The 17,144-nt window shown below is 45.4% G+C and overlaps 1 protein-coding gene across 1 annotated transcript in view; it reads right to left on the minus strand.

Moving 5' to 3' along the window:
• The window catches only part of LOC119962143 (contactin-associated protein-like 5), a 1,043,235-nt gene that overhangs the window by 537,576 nt on the left and 488,515 nt on the right, over positions 1 to 17,144 (minus strand). The window contains exons 5-6 of the mRNA XM_038790068.1: positions 16,774 to 16,977; positions 15,607 to 15,791 (exon numbers count right to left, since the gene is read on the minus strand). Coding sequence (XP_038645996.1) covers positions 15,607 to 15,791; positions 16,774 to 16,977 — 389 coding nt within the window. The remainder of the gene's footprint in view (positions 1 to 15,606; positions 15,792 to 16,773; positions 16,978 to 17,144) is intronic.

A 17,144-nucleotide genomic window follows, 5' to 3' on the forward strand; every position in this document is an offset into this window, starting at 1 on the left:
GTACACCGCTTTGGAGGGGGCAGAACATCGCAAAAGCAGGGGCGTCTCTGATTCGGTCGAGAACTTTGATTCTCCGGCAGATCGCCGAACCCGATTTTGGCGTTAACAACCGGAGAAGCCAGTCCCTGGTGCTTCCAGGTAAGTGTTACAGCTGCAATGTTTTCACTACCCCTGTCTGGACTGCTCTCTAGACTCTGGACAGGTGTCTCTTTTCTGGGGGGGGGGGGGGGGGGGGGGTCTGTGGGAGGTCCCTCTACTTAGCGGGGTCATCGTGGGGATTCCTTTAGTTAGGGGGACCCTGTTGGGGGTCTTCCTATTTATGGGGCCTCTAGGGGTCTCCCTCTAGTTAGTGAGTCTCTCTGGGGGATCCCTGGAGTTAGGGGTCCCTGTGGAGGGTCCCTCTAGTCAGGGGGTCACTCTGGGTGTCCCTCTAGTTAGGGGGCCCAGGTGGGGGGTCTCTCCAGTTGGGGGGTCACTGTGAGTGCCCCTCCAGTTGGAGAGGGTCTGTGGGAGGGTCCCTTTATTTGGTGGGTCTCTGGGGGTCTCCCTATTTCAGGGGTCTCTTGGGGGTGTTACCTGATTTAAGGGGTCTATGGGGCATATCCCTACTTTGGAGTCCCTGGAGGGGGGATTGGATCACCCCCATACTTGGGTGAAGGGGCACCAAAAAATCCAGCAGTGGGGGGGCTGCTTTGCGATATGTGGGGGGGGGGGGGGGGGGGGGGGTATGTGGAGTTGATTTGCCTTGCAAGGGGTGGGGGGGGGGGGCGAGCTGAGGGACTTCACAATCCAGCCGCCTGCACAAAATAGTGGCACGATAGCGGGATTCCCTTTCACCGGCAGCACACTCACGCCCACGGATTTCCAGACGGAAACCCCATTGGCCGGCTCTCGGGCCGGAGAATCCCGCTGCCAGCGAGGTTGCTCCGCTCTATAAAACGAGTGCGGCGGGACGGGAAATCCATAGTCTCCCAAACTGAGAATTCTGTCCAATATCTCGTCATTTAAACTGCCTCAGCAGAATTTCATATTTATCCCGATGTGGGACGCTGGTGTTTGGAAGTTGAATTTTCTTTTGACTTTGACACATTGCATGCTAACATTAAACTCCAAATCATTGGTACCATGGTAATGTCCGAATCACAAGACTCCTGGATTAAGTCCCACATTCATGTGGGTCTGGAGTCATGTGTAGAATGGCAGATTTCCTTAGACCATAAGACAGGAGCAGAATTAGGCCATTTGGCCCAACGAGTCTGCTCCGCCATTCAATCATGGCTGATATTTTTCTCATCCCCATTCTCCTGCCTTCTCCCCATAACCCCTGATCCTCTTATTGATCAAAAACCTATCTATCTCTGCCTTAAAGACACTCAGTGATTTGCCCTCCACTGCCTTCTGCAGCAAAGAGTTCCACAGATTGACCAACTTCTTGCTGAAGAAATTCTTCCTCATCTCTGTTTTAAAGGATTGTCCCTTTAGTCTGAGATGGTGTCCTCTGCTTCTAGTTTTTCCTACCAGTGGAAACATTCTCTCCATGTCCACTCTATCCAGGTCTCGCAGTATATTGTAAGTTTCAATAAGATCCCCCCTCACCCTTCTAAACTCCAACGTGTACAGACCCAGAGACCTCAACCGTTCCTCATACGACAAGCTCTTCATTCCAGGGATCATTCTTGTGAACCTCCTCTGGATCCTTCCCCAGGCCAGCACATCTTTCCTTAGATACGGGGCCCAAAACTGCTCACAATACTCCAAATGGGGTCTGCCCAGAGCCTTATATAGCCTCAGAAGTACATCTCTGGTCTTGTATTCTAGTCCTCTCGACATGAATGCTAACATTGATTTTGCCTTCCTAACTGCCAACTGAACCTGCACGTTAACCTTAAGAGAATCGTGAACAAGGACTCCCATGTCTCTTTGTGCTTCTGATTTCCCAAGCACCTTCCCATTTAGAAAATAGTCTGTGCCTCCATTTCTCCTTCCAAAGTGCATAACCTCGCACTTTTCCACATTGCATTCCATCTGCCACTTCTTTGCCCACTCTCCTAGCCTGTCCAAGTCTGCTCTGAAGCCCGTCTTCTTCCTCAATACTACCTGCCCCTTTCCAAATCGTTGTATCATCTGTAAACTTAGCAACAGTGCCTTTAGTTCTTTCCTCCAGGTCATTAATGTATATTGTGAAAAGTTGTGGTCCCAGCACCAACCCCTGAGGTACACCACTCGTCATCAGCTGCAATCCTGAAAAAGGCCCCTCTATCCACACACTCTGCCTTCTGCAAGTCAGCCAATCCTCTATCCATGCGAGGATATTAACCTGAACACCATGGGCTCTTAACTTATTCTACAGTCTCCTATGTGGCACCTTGTCAAAGGTCTTCTTGAAATCTAAATTAATCACGTCCATTGGTTCTCCTTTGTCTAACTTCCTCGTTACTTCCTCAAAGAACTCTAACAGATTTGTTAGACATGACCTCCCCTTGACGAAGCCTGCTGGTTCAGTCCTATTTTACCATGCACTTCCAAGTACTCCGCGATCTCATCTTTAATAATGGACTCTAAAATCTTACCAATGACCAAAGTCAGGCTAACCGGCCTATAATTTCCCATCTTCTACCTCCCTCTCTTCTTAAACAGTGGTGTTACATTCGCAACTTTCCAGTCCTCTGGGACCCTTCCTGCCTCCAGTGATTCCTGAAAGATCATAGACCAATGCCTCCACAATCTCCTCAGCTATCTCTTTTAGAATCCTGTAGTGTAGTCCATTTGGTCCAGGTGATTTATCCGCCTTCAGACCTTTCAGTTTCCCCAGAACCTTCTCAGTAATGGTCACTGCACTCACCTCTGCCCCCTGGTTCTCCTGGAGCTCTGGCATCCCACTGGTGTCTTCCACCGTGAAGACTGATGCAAAGTAACTATTTCTTTGTTTCCTATTATTACTTCTCCAGCCACATTTTCCAGAGGTCCAATGTCTATTTTTGCCTCTCTCTTACCTTTTATATATTGAAAAAAACTCTATTCCCTGAAGGGCATTAGTGAACCAGATGGGTTTTTACGACAATCAACAATGGCTTCATGGTCACCTTTAGATTTCTAATTCCAGATTTTTTTAATTGAATTCAAATTTCACAAATTTCTTTTTGTACAAATAGCCACTATTACCCTGTCTGGCTGCGACTGAGTGTGGAATTCTGTGACAATTTAGTGCTGTGGGTCAAAATGTATCTCCAACATGACTATTAGTTCAACTAAAATAAAAGCAAAATACCGCAGACGCCGGAAATCGGAAATAAAAACAGAAAGTAATGGAAAAATCCAGCCGATCTGACAGCATCAGTGGAGCAAGAAACAGAGTTCACGTTTTGAGTCCTCATGACTCTTCTTCAGAGCTAAAGAGAGGGAGAAATTTGATGGGTTTCATATTGTGCAAGAGGGGGTTGAGCAGGTCAGTGATAAGTGTGAGCTAAGATGTTTGAGACACAAGACAAAGCAAGTGTGAATGGCTGTGTTAAGGACTATAAAAGGTGCTGATGTGTCATGAAGGTAAGATAGCAGAATGTCTTAATGGGAAATCAAAGGTTAGTGCTCAGTGAAAGCAAAACTTTCACTGATAATACTGACATTTCAACAAGTTGGCTTCACAGCGCAAGGGCCCCAGGTTCGATTCCCGGCTTGGGTCGCTGTCTGTGCGGAGTTTGCACATTCTCCCCGTGTCTGCGTGGGTTTCCTCCGGGTGCTCCGGTTTCCTCCCACAAGTCCCGAAAAGATGTGCTGTCCTGTTAGATAATTCAGACATTCTGAATTCTCCCTCAGTGTGCCCGAAGGGGCTGTTTAGCACAGGGCTAAATCGCTGGCTTTGAAAGCAGACCAAGCATGCCAGCAGCACGGTTCGATTCCCGTAACAGCCTCCCCGAACAGGTGCCGGAATGTGGCGGCTAGGTACTTTTCACAGTAACTTCATTTGAAGCCTACTCGTGACAATAAGCGATTTTCATTTTATTTTCATTTTCGAATGTGGCAACTGGGAGCTTTTCACAGTAACTTCATTGCCGTATTAATGTAAGCCTACTTGTGACAATAAAGATTATTATTAAGTGAAAGGTGGTCCTATGTTATGGGTTGGGGGGGGTGCATCGAGGACTGCGTGGGGGCAAAACAAGTGTTTGGGGTTGGTTAGCCTATCGGTCAGACTGGTTTTACTGTTTAACTTTTCCAATAATAGTAACCTTTTATCGTCACAAGTATTGTGAAAAGCCCCTAGTTACCACATTCTGATGCCTGTTCAGGTAAGCTGGTACAGGAATTGAACCGGTGCTGCTGACCTTGCTCTGCATCACAAACCAGCTGTCCAGCCCACTAAGCTAAGTCCGCTCCTCTATTCTAAGAAGAGGTTTTAGATGTGTTATTCCGACCGAGATCGGCATTCAGATAGGAAGCGATGCTGTCTTGAAATTCAGCCTATCTTGAAATTCGACTTATTTTGTTGCTGGTCTAATTTAAGGCCTTTATTTTAAGCAGCAATCGTGCACAGAAAAGTCTAGATTTTAAAGCATGCTGGCCTTGTGCCATTAATTATCCAGTTTTGGTCAGTTTGAAGCCTCTGAAACAATTCTGCAGTCAGTACATTCCCTGGAAGCATTCTCCTCTATGCTCACTTACTTTTCAATATGACAACATAATCACATTAGAGCAATGAGTGATGCCCCAGATGTGGTGAGAGACAAGCTGGAGGAGATCATTTACATCAGGAGTGAGGGATTAATGACACTAATGGAGCCTGTGGATGTGCTGCTTACCCACATTTTCTTTGTGATGACTGGGAGATGCAAATGGGTCTTACCAGAAAATCGATGACTTTGCAAGGAGGCTCGCAGTGCACTTATACTAACTGAGGAATGTAAACCAAGGGAATCCAGCCTCTCATTTTGGTTGCCTCGGTTACTCAAGAGTGTCTATGCCATCAGTCGGCGAATTGAATCATGCCCGTGCGGGACACATTTTATCATTCTCTGTGTCCAAAGAGGCCAAGCTCTGGAAAATGTCCTTCATCAGTTCCCCGGCGGAACTACAGACAGCATTGAACTCAGCACCCCAATAAAATACTCAACTTGTCAAGAACTGCAAACATGATCAAACTGCAAACATGTGCGGATATGACACCAAGTCGAGATTTCTGGATCAAGGTATAAATATCTGAGTGCACAATGATATAGAATGTCATCCGAGCTCACAGCACAGAAGCTGGTTATTCAACCCAACAAATCTGCACCCGGTATGCACCGTAACAAATCTATGCACCGTAACAATCGCCGTTCACCCCACTTCAATCAAACTTTTTAACATATCCTTTCATCTCTTTCCTTCTGGACAGGCAGAATGAACTAATCTCTCGCACACTGTATTAACCTCACCTCAGAAATGACTAATTGGAGTATATAAATGTGTCTTTTTGATCGTCCCTCCGCACTGTAATATTTCTCTATTTAATCAATCAGACTATGGTATCGCTGCTCCAAATGTTTTCCTTGTTTCTCCTGAGTATCAGATCCACTGTCCCAGTATGTGTTCAGCCTGACCCCATCTTCAGTGGATTAAAATCAAGCCTCAATGAAGCCTCCATCATCTTCTGTCCGAGAATCTGGATGTTATGTGTCACCACAGCTCCCCTACTCTTCCTTCGCTACAATCTTACAATGGCCAGGCATCGCATAAACCAACTATTCAACTGCCATGGCGTGTTGTGCTTGTCTGCTTATTCTTCATTCATAATCCTTGCATGTTCACAGCACACTGTATCTCTATTAACTTCGCTCACTCCATATCCATTCGTAAAATGGGTGCAGCAGCATCTCAATTATGTTAGGGGCTGGTTTAGTACAGTGGGCTAAACAGCTGGCTTGTAAAGCAGAACAAGACCAGCAGTGCAGGTTCAATTCCTGTACTGGTCTCCCTGAACAGGTGCCAGAATGTGGCAACTCGGGGCTTTTCACAGTAACTTCATTTGAAGCCTACTTGCGTTGAGCTTCACTGGAACATTGCAGCAGGCCAAGAACAGACATGTGGGCATGGGAATGTTCAATTGTAGAAGGTGTAACACCTGCCCCTTTACCTCTTCCATGTTTAACATCCCAGGCCCAAAACACTCATTCCAGGTTAAGCAGCGTTTCACTTGCATCTCTTCCAATTTGGTCTACTGCATTTGCTGCTCCCGATGTGGTCTTCTCTATATCCGAGAGACCAAACGCAGACTGGGTGATCGTTTTGCTGAGCATCTTCAGTCTGTGCGCATTCAGGACCCTGACCTTTCTGTTGCTTGCCATTTGAACAAAGAACCCTGCTCCCATACCCACATATCTGTTCTTGGCCTGCTGCAATGTTCCAGTGAAGTGCAACGCAAACTGGAGGAACAACATATCATCTTCCGGTTAGGCACCGACAGCCTTCCGGCCTGAACATCGAATTCAACAACTTCAGATGATCAGCTCTACCCCACCGCGACCCATTTGTTTTCATCCCATTTCATTTTAACTGTCTTTTACCATTTCTTTTTTTCTTAATATATATTTAATTCCACCCCCCAATCTTATCCACCTTTCCTTCACCTTTCTCCTCTTTGGTTCCCCGTTCCCCTCCCCCCACATCTACAGTTCACCCTCTGATGTTTGTTTCCTTGCCGTTTGACCTTTCACATCGTTTGTTCTCTCTGGGGACTGCCATTAACACTCTTTCCCCTTGGTTTCTGTGGCCATTAGCACCCGGTTTACCTGGGTTTCTGTGGCTATGACTCATCTTTCATTCTCACTCCACAGTATAAATATTTCCCACTTTCTCTGTCTGAGAGCTTTGACAAAGAGCTATCGGACTCGAAACGTTAGCTCTTTTCTCTCTCTACAGATGCTGCCAGACCTGCTGAGATTTTCCAGCACTTTTTCTTTCGTTTCAGATTCCAGCATCCACTGTAATTTGCTTTTATGTGAGCAAGTCATTGAATTGTACCAAACCGTTAATCAGTGTTTTGATAAGAGGGATCATCACCAGCTACTCAAGGGAAAATAGGGATGAGCAAGAATTGCTGGTCTTGCCAGCTGTGTCCATATCCTACGTTGAACAAAATAAATGCTCTCTTTCTCTGATTCTAATCTCCCCTTTGTCGAATTGGGTTAAAGCCTGAAGCCATTCAGCCCTATTTTGTGCAATTCCCTACCTGACCCCAACTCTCCCTCTCTCCTCCTTTAGTGAAAAAACAACAGGACTTCCCTTTCATAAAGTAAAACATTCCGAGGAACTTTGCGACAGGCAATCAATTCAATGGATGCCGAGAAAAACAAAGGGACAGCTATCAGGAGGATTGTTCCAAAACTTGGGTAAAGGGGTGAGTTTCAAGGAGGGTCATAAAGGACAGTAAGAAGTCTTACAACACCAGGTTAAAGTCCAACAGGTTTGTTTCAAACACGAGCTTTCGGAGCACGGCTCCTTCTTCACCTGAAGAAGGAGCCGTGCTCCGAAAGCTCGTGTTTGAAACAAACCTGTTGGACTTTAACCTGGTGTTGTAAGACTTCTTACTGTGCTCACCCCAGTCCAACGCCGGCATCTCCACATCATGGTCATAAAGGAAGAGAGGGAGATGAGGATCCACTGAAGGGAACTCCAGAATGTGGGACTGAGTTCCACAGTGAAGGCATAATCGCCCATGGTAGAGGGGAAAAGATAGGAATGTCGGAGCAGGAGTAGACCACTCAGCCCATCGAGCCTGCTCCAACATTCAATATGATCATGGGTGTTTAGACACTTCAATACCTTTTACTCACACTATCCCCATAACCTCAGAAATCTATCAGTCTCTACCTTAAACATACTCAATGACTGAACTTCCACAGACCTCTGAGTTAGGGAATTCCAAAGATTCACAGCCCTCTGTGTAATGAAAATTCTCCCCATCTCAGTCCTAAGTAGCTTCCCCCTTATCATAGAATTTACAGTGCAGAAGGAGGCTATTCAGCCCATCGAGTCTGCACCGGCCCTTACAAAGAGCACCCTACTCAAGCCCACGTCTCTACCCTATGCCCGTAACCCAGCAACCCCCCCTTAACCTTTTTGGACACTAAGGGCAATTTAGCATGGCCAATCTGCCTAACCTTCACATCTTTGAACTGTGGGAGGAAACCGGAATACCCGGAGGAAACCCACGCAGACATGGGGAGAACGTGTAGACTCCACACAGACAGTGACCCAGCAGGGAATCGAACCTGGGACCCTGGAGCTGTGAAGCAGCTGTACTAACCACTGTGCTAACATACTGCCCCTTATTTTCATAGAATTTACAGTGCAGAAGGAGGCCATTCGGCCCATCGAGTCTGCACCGGCTCCTGGAAAGAGCAAGGTTAACACCTCCACCTTATCCCCATAACCCAGTAACCCCACCCAACACTAAGGGCAATTTTGGACACTAAGGGCAATTTATCATGGCCAATCCACCTAACCTGCACATCTTTGGACTGTGGGAGGAAACCGGAGCACCCGGAGGAAACCCACGCACACACGGGGAGGATATGCAGACTCCACACAGGCAGTGACCCAAGCCGGAATTGAACCTGGGACCCTGGAGCTGTGAAGCGATTGTGCTATCCACAATGCTACCGTGGCTTTTGAAATTGTGCCCCCCCACCCAGTTCTCAACTCCCCAACTAAGGGAAACATCTTACCTTAACCTTCCCTGTCTATTACTTGAAGTATTTTATAGGTTTCTATTAGATCGCCCCTCATTTAGGAAACTAGAGAATATTTGCCAGAGACCCAACATCCCATGAAACAATAAAAGGGGGAGAAACTGGTCAAACTTGCTTTTTTAAAACAAAACCTATATTGAGACATCAGCAACTGCCGAATCATATTACTAAAGATACACTATTCTGGAGAGAATTATTTTTTCCTCTGATCTCTAGCATCTCTTGGAATTTTCTGATTTTGCTGTGTCATTTCAGCTCTGGATACCATATTATCTATGCAGCTCTGCATTTCAAAGTCCAGGATCCAATTCTTACTCAATTCTCTCCGGACTTCACTTCAGAACATGACTGTGAAAATATACTAGACTTATCAGCAGCATGAACACGGAGCTAAACATTGATTCCACCGAGACCTGTAACTAGCCAGATGGAACAGCAGCTGCCTTTATAGAACTCAACAGCATTAAAGAAAATCGTCGTAAACTCACCAATTTCAGCCTGAACCACACATATATCACAGTCTCTATTGACAGTAAATGATAACAAAATAGGTCATTTGTCAAACTAAATGTAAAAAAAAATCCATCTTACTCAATTCTCCCTCAAATTTTGTTTTTTGTTTTGAATGATGCTGAAATGTACGCTTCAAGTCGACAGGCCAATCAATCAGCACCCTTTCCTTGTGTAGTGTAAATTGCTGTGATTCTTTGAAATTTGATATTCTTGTGTTTGTCCTGGTGAGTGCAAGATGAAAAGCTTCAGCAACATATCTCTCTTTTCCGCAATATTAAGGGTGGCATGGTAGCACGGTGGTTAGCACTGTCGTTTCACAGCGCCAGGGTCCCAGGTTCGATTCTGGCTTGGGTCACTGTCTGTGCAAAGTCTGCACGTTCTCCCTGTGTCTGCGTTGGTTCTCTCCGAGTGCTCCGGTTTCCTCCTACGAGTCCCGAAAGACATGTTGTTAGGTTAATTGGACATTCAAAATTCTCCCCCAGTGAACCCGAACAGGTGTCAGAGTGTGGCTTTTCACAGTAACTTCATTGAAGCGTTAATGTAAGTCTACTTGTAAATGTAAATACATTTTTATTGTCACAAGTAAGCTCACATTAACACTGCAATAAAGTCACTGTGAAAAGCCCCCAGTCGCCACAATCTGCTGCCTGTTCGGGTACACGAAGGAAGAATTCAGAATTCTCAGCTGGTATGGGAATTGAACACGAAATGCTGGCCTTGTTCTGCATCACATTGTGACAACAGTAAGGATTATTATTATTCATGTTCTGCAATACAGAGTGTTTTTTTGCAGCTAGTTTTGTTGCACTGTGTGGTCCCTTAAAGATTGCTGTGCAATTAAAAGGGAAGTCGGTTTTGCGTGGCCAGTTTGTGTCTCTGCACAGTACGGGAAGTGGGAAACATGGTGACCAGGCCCATTCATGGGAGAAGATGTACTTCTATCTGCCAGTGTCAGGAAAATCTTCCATGGTTAAGACGGAGGCGGAAAAAGGGTTGAAGTGAGAATCTCGTAAACCCGTGGCGGAATGTCAGTCAGGCTCATTAGTGTGCCAATTGACACTTTTTAGCCCGCAGATTATCGGAATTTAGTGGTAACTCAAGGTTTCAATGGGAGTCACACCAGCTTTCCCGTGAAATCCAGCCAACCCAGTGGGGTTTTCCAGCAGCCTACCATAGATTGAAGTGGGATGGCGGGGGGGGTGGAATGTGAGTGTTAGACACGTGACAGACACGCAATTTGATTGGTCCACCCCCATGGAAGCGACATGGGTTTCTCACCCATTCTTCATCAGGTGGGCGAGAACCTGTTCCCAAAATTCAATGTAACCCCAATGTTTCACATTGCTGTGTGGCTGTACACTTGCACAGCTTGGAGGGAGCTTGCTCACCATCACATTTTACGGGTCAGCGTTGAGGCAGCCTTGTTCGTAAAGAAATTGAGCGGCATTAGACATAGCAGAGCACGGATGAATACATGAGTGGATCAAAGAACAAAGAACTAATAAAAGTACAGCACGGGAACAGGCATCCTTGGCCCGCCAAGCCTGGGCAGACCATGCTACCCTTCTAACCTAAAACTTCTACACTTCCGGGAAACATATTCCTCTATTCCCAAACTATTCATATATTTGTCAACGCGTCCCTTAAACGTTGCTATCGTACCCGTTTCCACTACTGCCTCCGGCAGCGGGTTCCAAACACCCACTACTCTCTGTGTAAAACAATCTCCCTCGCCAGTCCTCTAGGACCTCAACAGGAACCATTGAGGATGCAAAGGTTTCTGTCAAAGCCCCAGCAATTTCCTCTCTTGCCTCCCTCAGAATTCTGGGGTAGATCCCATCCGGCCCTGGGGAATTTTCTATCTTAATGTTTTTCAAGACGTCCAACAGCTCCTCCTTTTTGATCTCAATGTGACCCAGACTACCTACACACCCTTCCCCAGACTCATCATCCACCAAGTCCTTTTCTTTGGCGAATACTGATGCAAAGTACTCATTTAGTACCTTGCCCATTTCCTCTGGCTCCACACAGAGATTCCCTCCCCTGTCCTATTGTGGGCAAACCCTTTCTCTGGCTACCTCTTGCTCTTTATATGCATATAACAAGCCATGGGATTTTTCTTAATCCTGTTTGGCAATGACTTATTGTGACCCCTTTTAGCCGTCCTGATTCCTTGCTGAAGTTCTTTCCTACTTTCCTTATATTCCTGACAGGCTTCATCTGTTCCCAGCCTCCTTGCCCTTACAAATGTTTCCTTTTTCTTTTTGACTAAGCTCACATTATCCCTCGCTATCCAAGATTCCTGAAACCTGCCACACTTATCCTTCTTTCTCACAGGAACATGCTAGTCCTCAATTCCTACCAACTGACATTTGAAAGCGTCCCACATGATTTATCCTCAAACATCCTCCCCAATCTAGATCCTTCAGTTCCTGCTAATATTGTTAGAATTAGTCTTCTCCCAATTTAGCAACTTTACCCAAGGACCACTCTAATCCTTGTCAATCAACACTTTAAAACTTACTAAATTGTGGTCAGTGTTCGGCCGCTCCTGACTGAATCTTTAACCACCTGGCCAGGCTCATTCCTCAATACCAGGTCCAGTATGGCCCCTTCCCTAGTTGGACTCTCTACATGTTGTTTCAAGAAGCCCTCCTGGATGCTCCTTACAAACTCTGTCCCATCCAAGCCCCCAGCAGGAAATAAGTCCCAGTCAATACAGGGGAAGTTAAAATCCCCCGCCACAACAACCCTGTAGCTTTTACACGTTTCCTAAAATCTGCTGACATGACTGCTCCTCTGTCTTCCGCTGGCTGTTGGGAGGCCTGTAGTAAACCACCAAAATTGTGACTGCACCCTTCCTATTCCTGAGCTCTACCCCTATAGCCTTGCTTCATGAGCCCTCTAAGATGTCTTCCCGCTGTACAGCTTCGATATTCTCCTTAACCAGTAGTGCAACTCCTCCACCCCTTTTACATCCCCCTCTATCCCGCCCGAAACATCTAAATCCTGCCCATCCTGTCCCTCTCTCAACCAAGTCTCCGTAATAATAATAATAACAATAATAATCGCTCATTGTCACAAGTAGACTTCAATGAAGTTACTGTGAAAAGCCCCTCGTGGCAACAACATCATAGTTACAAGTACTAATCCAAGCAGCACAATGGTTAGCACTGTTGCTTCACAGCTCCAGGGTCACAGGTTCGATTCCCGGCTTGGATCACTGTCTGTGTGGAGTCTGCACGTTCTCCCTGCGTCTGCGTGGATTTCCTCCGGGTGCTCCTGTTTCCTCCCATAAGTCCTGAAAGATGTGCTGTTAGGTAATTTGGACATTCTGAATTCTCCCACTGTGTACCCGAACAGGCGCTGGAATGTGGCGACGAGGGGCTTTTCACAGGAACTTCATTGCAGTGTCAATGTAAGCCTACTTGTGACAATAAATATTATTATTATTATTATTATTATTAAGCTCTTAGTTAATCTGCCTTATCTGTTATTCTTCTCGCATTGAAACAAATGCACATCAGACCACCTGTCCCATTGCGTTGAACGTCTCCCAGCCTCTGAGTTTTACTGGCCCTATTCTCTACTTGCCCCTCAGTTATTTCACCATCTGACCTATTGCTCCGATTCCCAGCCCTCTGCCACACTAGCTTAAACTCTCCCGTGTGACACAAGCAAATCTCGTGGCCAGGATAATTATGCCCCTCCAGTTTAGATGCAACTCGCCCTTCTTCAACAGATCCCACCAAGAAATGAAATTAAATCCCAATGATCCAGATATCTGAAACCCTCCCACCACACCAGCTGTTTAGCCACGTCTTTAGCCGCACTATCTACCTATTTCTCGCCTCACTGGCACGTGGCACAGGGAGTATCCCGAGATTACAATCCTAGAGGTCCTGTCTTTTAACTTTCTACCTAACTCCCTGAAATCCTGCTGCAGGACCTTGTCACTCTTCCTGCTGGTGATACCACCAATATGTAATACAACCTCTGGCTGTTCACCCTCTCCCTTCAGAATGCTTTATGCTCATTCAGACACATCCTGGACTCTGGCACCAGGGAGGCAATATACCATCCTGGAAACTTTGTCACGTCCATTGAAGCACCTATCTGTGCCCTGACTATAGAATCCCCTATAAGTATTGGCCTTCTGCACTTTGTCCCTCCCTGCTTAACAACAGAGCCAGCCATGGTGCCACTGCTCTGGCTGCTGCTGCTGTTTTCTCCTGATAGGTCATTCACCCCAACAGTATCCAAAACGGTATAATTGTTTCCAGGGGAACAGCCACATAGGATTCCTGCACTAACTGCCTGCCCCTTCTAGCAGTCACCCATCTATCTTCCTGCAACTTGGGTGTAACCATGTCTCTAAAACTCCTATCTATGATGCTTTCCGCCTCCTTAATGTCCCTAAGTGCACCCTACTGCCGCTCCAACCAATTCGTGTGGTCTGCGAAGAGCTGCAATTGGATGCAGTTATCCGGAATGCTGGAGGCTACACGGACCTCCCACATCTCACAACTGAAGCATTTTACCCCTCTAATTTCCATTTCTAGAAACACTAAATAAATTAATTTCAGAATAAATACTTACTAAATTAATATAAGTTAAAGTTAACTTTCTAGATTTCTACTCTAAATTTAAAATGTTGAACACAGTGATCTCCTGCCTCTGGTTTAGATATCCCTCTATCTATGATTAAGTATTTAATTAAATAGGTTTAATTAGTTTAACAATGTTTTATTTTCAAATCAAGTGCAGATTCCCTGCCAGCCAATCAAGTCACAGCTTTTTTGGTTATTTTCACCTGAGGTCAGTTACTCTGTTTACTCACCGGCTGGAACTCTGCCCTCCGACTCTGCTCCCAGTCAGCTGCACTCTTTGTAAATTCTCGGCTCACCTCAGGCTCTTTGAGGAAATGTAGGAAATGAAAGGAGCACCTTGTTCCCTCCTCACTGAACTCCCTCAGTCACCAAACTCCCCCTTTAGCACACTTTTGTGTATAATTGATCAAAACAAAAGATCAACATAACCACAGCTGCGCGACCTTTCAATTGCCAGGCTGAAATACATCACTTGCAGTCCTTAAATGCCCCAGAAATTAGTTAAACCTCAGGGTTTGGCCTGATCCCATGTTCTTCTTTTGTTTCTACCCAGAGAGTGGTGATCAGCCATGCCCACTGACAGAGGTGCTACTATTAGCTTTAGTGCTCCAGATTAGAGAGAGCATTAGCACTTGATCACGTCTCGCTATCTTACACTTCAGTATATGATGCCAAATGAAAACAGAAGATAATGGGTCAGGCAAACTGTACACCAAGAGAAACAGAGTTCTGTTTGGCTGCTGTATAAAGGCCACTAAAGCATCAAAGGAAGAAAATGTTTCCACTAGATCCAAAATGAGCTCCAAAACCAGGAGTCATAAATACAAGAGAGTCACTAATAAATCCAATTAGGAATTCAGGACAAATGTATTTGTCCTGCGTGTCGAACTCTCTACCACAGAAATAACTGACGTGAATAACGGAAATGCAGTTAAGGGGAAAGCTAGATAAAAACAGAAGGGAGAAAGGAATAGAAGGATATGGTGATATGGTTAGGTGAAGAGGAGCGGAAGAAGGCTGGTGGCAGGTAAGAAACACCGGACAGATCAGTTGGTCAAATGGCCTTTATCTGCGCTGTAAATTCTATACAATTCTATATAAATGTGTAAGTCATAAGGTGGGGCAAGTCAGGAGTGTGATGGAATACTCACCACTTGCCTGGATGAATGCAGCTCCATCGACACTCAAGAAGCTCAACATCATCCAGCACAAAGCAGCCCCGCTTGATTGTTCCGCCTTCCACAAACATTCAAACCCTCCACCACCGACTAACAGTGGCAGCCGTGTGTACCATCTGCAAGATGCACTGCAGTAACTCACCAAGGTTCCTTCGACAGCGTCTTCCAAACTCACGACCTACACCATCTAGAAGGATAAGAACAGCAGATACCTGGGAACCTCACCACCTGGAGGTTCTCCTCCAAGTGACTCACCATATATCAGCGTTCTTTCACTGTCACTGGGGCAACATCCTGGAACTCCCTCCCTAACCACACAATAGATATATCTAGACCTCAAGGACTGCGAAGGTTCAAGAAGGCAACTCACCACCTCCTTCTGAAGGGCAACTAGGGATGGGCAATAAATGCTGGCCTAACCAGTGACGCTAACATCCTGTAAAATGAATTTTTAAAAATGCTGCTAGGGCTTTTGTGGCAATCTCCTCACCTTCAAGGTTACCATAAATGTGGCACAGGTTGAACATGTGGAAGATTTTGAAGAGTTTACACCATTTGCCTCAATGATAAGCTCTTTACCTCATAATCAATATCCAAAACATCAAAATCCCCCTTGGTTTGGAAATGTTGTGTGTCTGCGTCCACAGTAAAGTTCACTTGCTTCTTATTTCTTTCAACCGCAACATAATGCCAGTGTTGATCATCTAGGAGACTGCCCAGTATGACAGAAGAACGACCATTAATAGTTTGAATTGTTGCATCACCTGGAATACAAGACAGAAAGCATAAGGAGTAGGAGTTAGCCATTGTTCCCTTCTGGCCCGCTCCATTATTCAATGAGATCATGGATGATCTTCCACTTCAACATCATTTTGCTGCACTATCCCCATATCCCTTGATGTTTTTAATATGCAGCAACCTGTTGATCTCATTTATGAACATACTCAATGAATGAGCCACCACAGTCCACTGGGGCAGGTACTTCAAAAGATTCATCACCCTCTGAGTGAAGAGTTTGCTCCTTACTTCAGTTCTAAATTATCTTTCCCTCATTCTGAGATGGTGTCCCCTAATTTCTCCTCTTGAAATAATACCTTCATCCCAGGAATTAATCCCAGGAATTATTCACTTCTTGGATGACAAGTATTTCTTTCCTTAGGTAAGGAGACCAAAACAGCACACAGTACTCCAAGTTAGGCCTCATCAAGGCTTTATATCATTGCAGGAAGACATCATTGCTCCTATACAGAAATCCTCTCGCAAACATACAATTCTCCGATACAATCAGCCCAAATATTAGTGCCCTCATCCAGCACCACAAGCAATTGAATTGACGCAAAGCCTTCCATTGATGGTGGCACAGTTCTTTTCACAGCCCAGCACCACTTGTGGTCTACCTCTCCTATCCCCTCTGTCCCCAGCTTCCTGTACTGAAGTTCTATGGATTGTTGAGGAATAACATCCTATTTTATGGTTAGATAATTTACAGTTTTCTTGCTTCAAGATTGAGTTCAACAACTTTACTTCATAACCACCACCCTCATTTTCTCTGTAATCATTTATGCCTCCTCTAGACTGATCTTTTATTCCTAAACATATTCTATAAATACTACATAGGCTTGCGTCATCATCCTATTTGCCTTCTACCCTATCACAGACCTATACCTTCAATTTTCCCCGCTTAACACAGGAGGATCCTCAATCTCTAGCAATCCCTTTATAACAGGAATTAACAAGAATCCATACCCAAACTGATCTCCAATAAGAGTTTGCCTTTCTTCAGTTCCAGCGTGATGTAATCTCCTCGTTGTCCCTCTCCATGCAGGACCACTCCGTCGCTTTGCATTGTCTTGAACTTCAGGGAGATAGCATCCTTTACCGTGGTCACGCTCTTCTGGTTGAACCTGTAGAACATCGAGCTCTTCCCATCGAAATCCGCAACATCTGATTCTGTGAAAGTAAACCTGGGCTGTGATTGCTCAGAAATATTCCATACAAATTTCAAGACTGTTATTGGAAACCTGGCATCTCACTGGTCTCCAAAGTTTACTGATGTAAAGTTAAATAATAATACTAATAATAATACTGGAGCTATCTGAATTGTACACAAGAGCTAC

This window comes from Scyliorhinus canicula, chromosome 2 (assembly GCF_902713615.1).
Source record: "Scyliorhinus canicula chromosome 2, sScyCan1.1, whole genome shotgun sequence".
Lineage (NCBI taxonomy): Eukaryota > Metazoa > Chordata > Chondrichthyes > Carcharhiniformes > Scyliorhinidae > Scyliorhinus > Scyliorhinus canicula.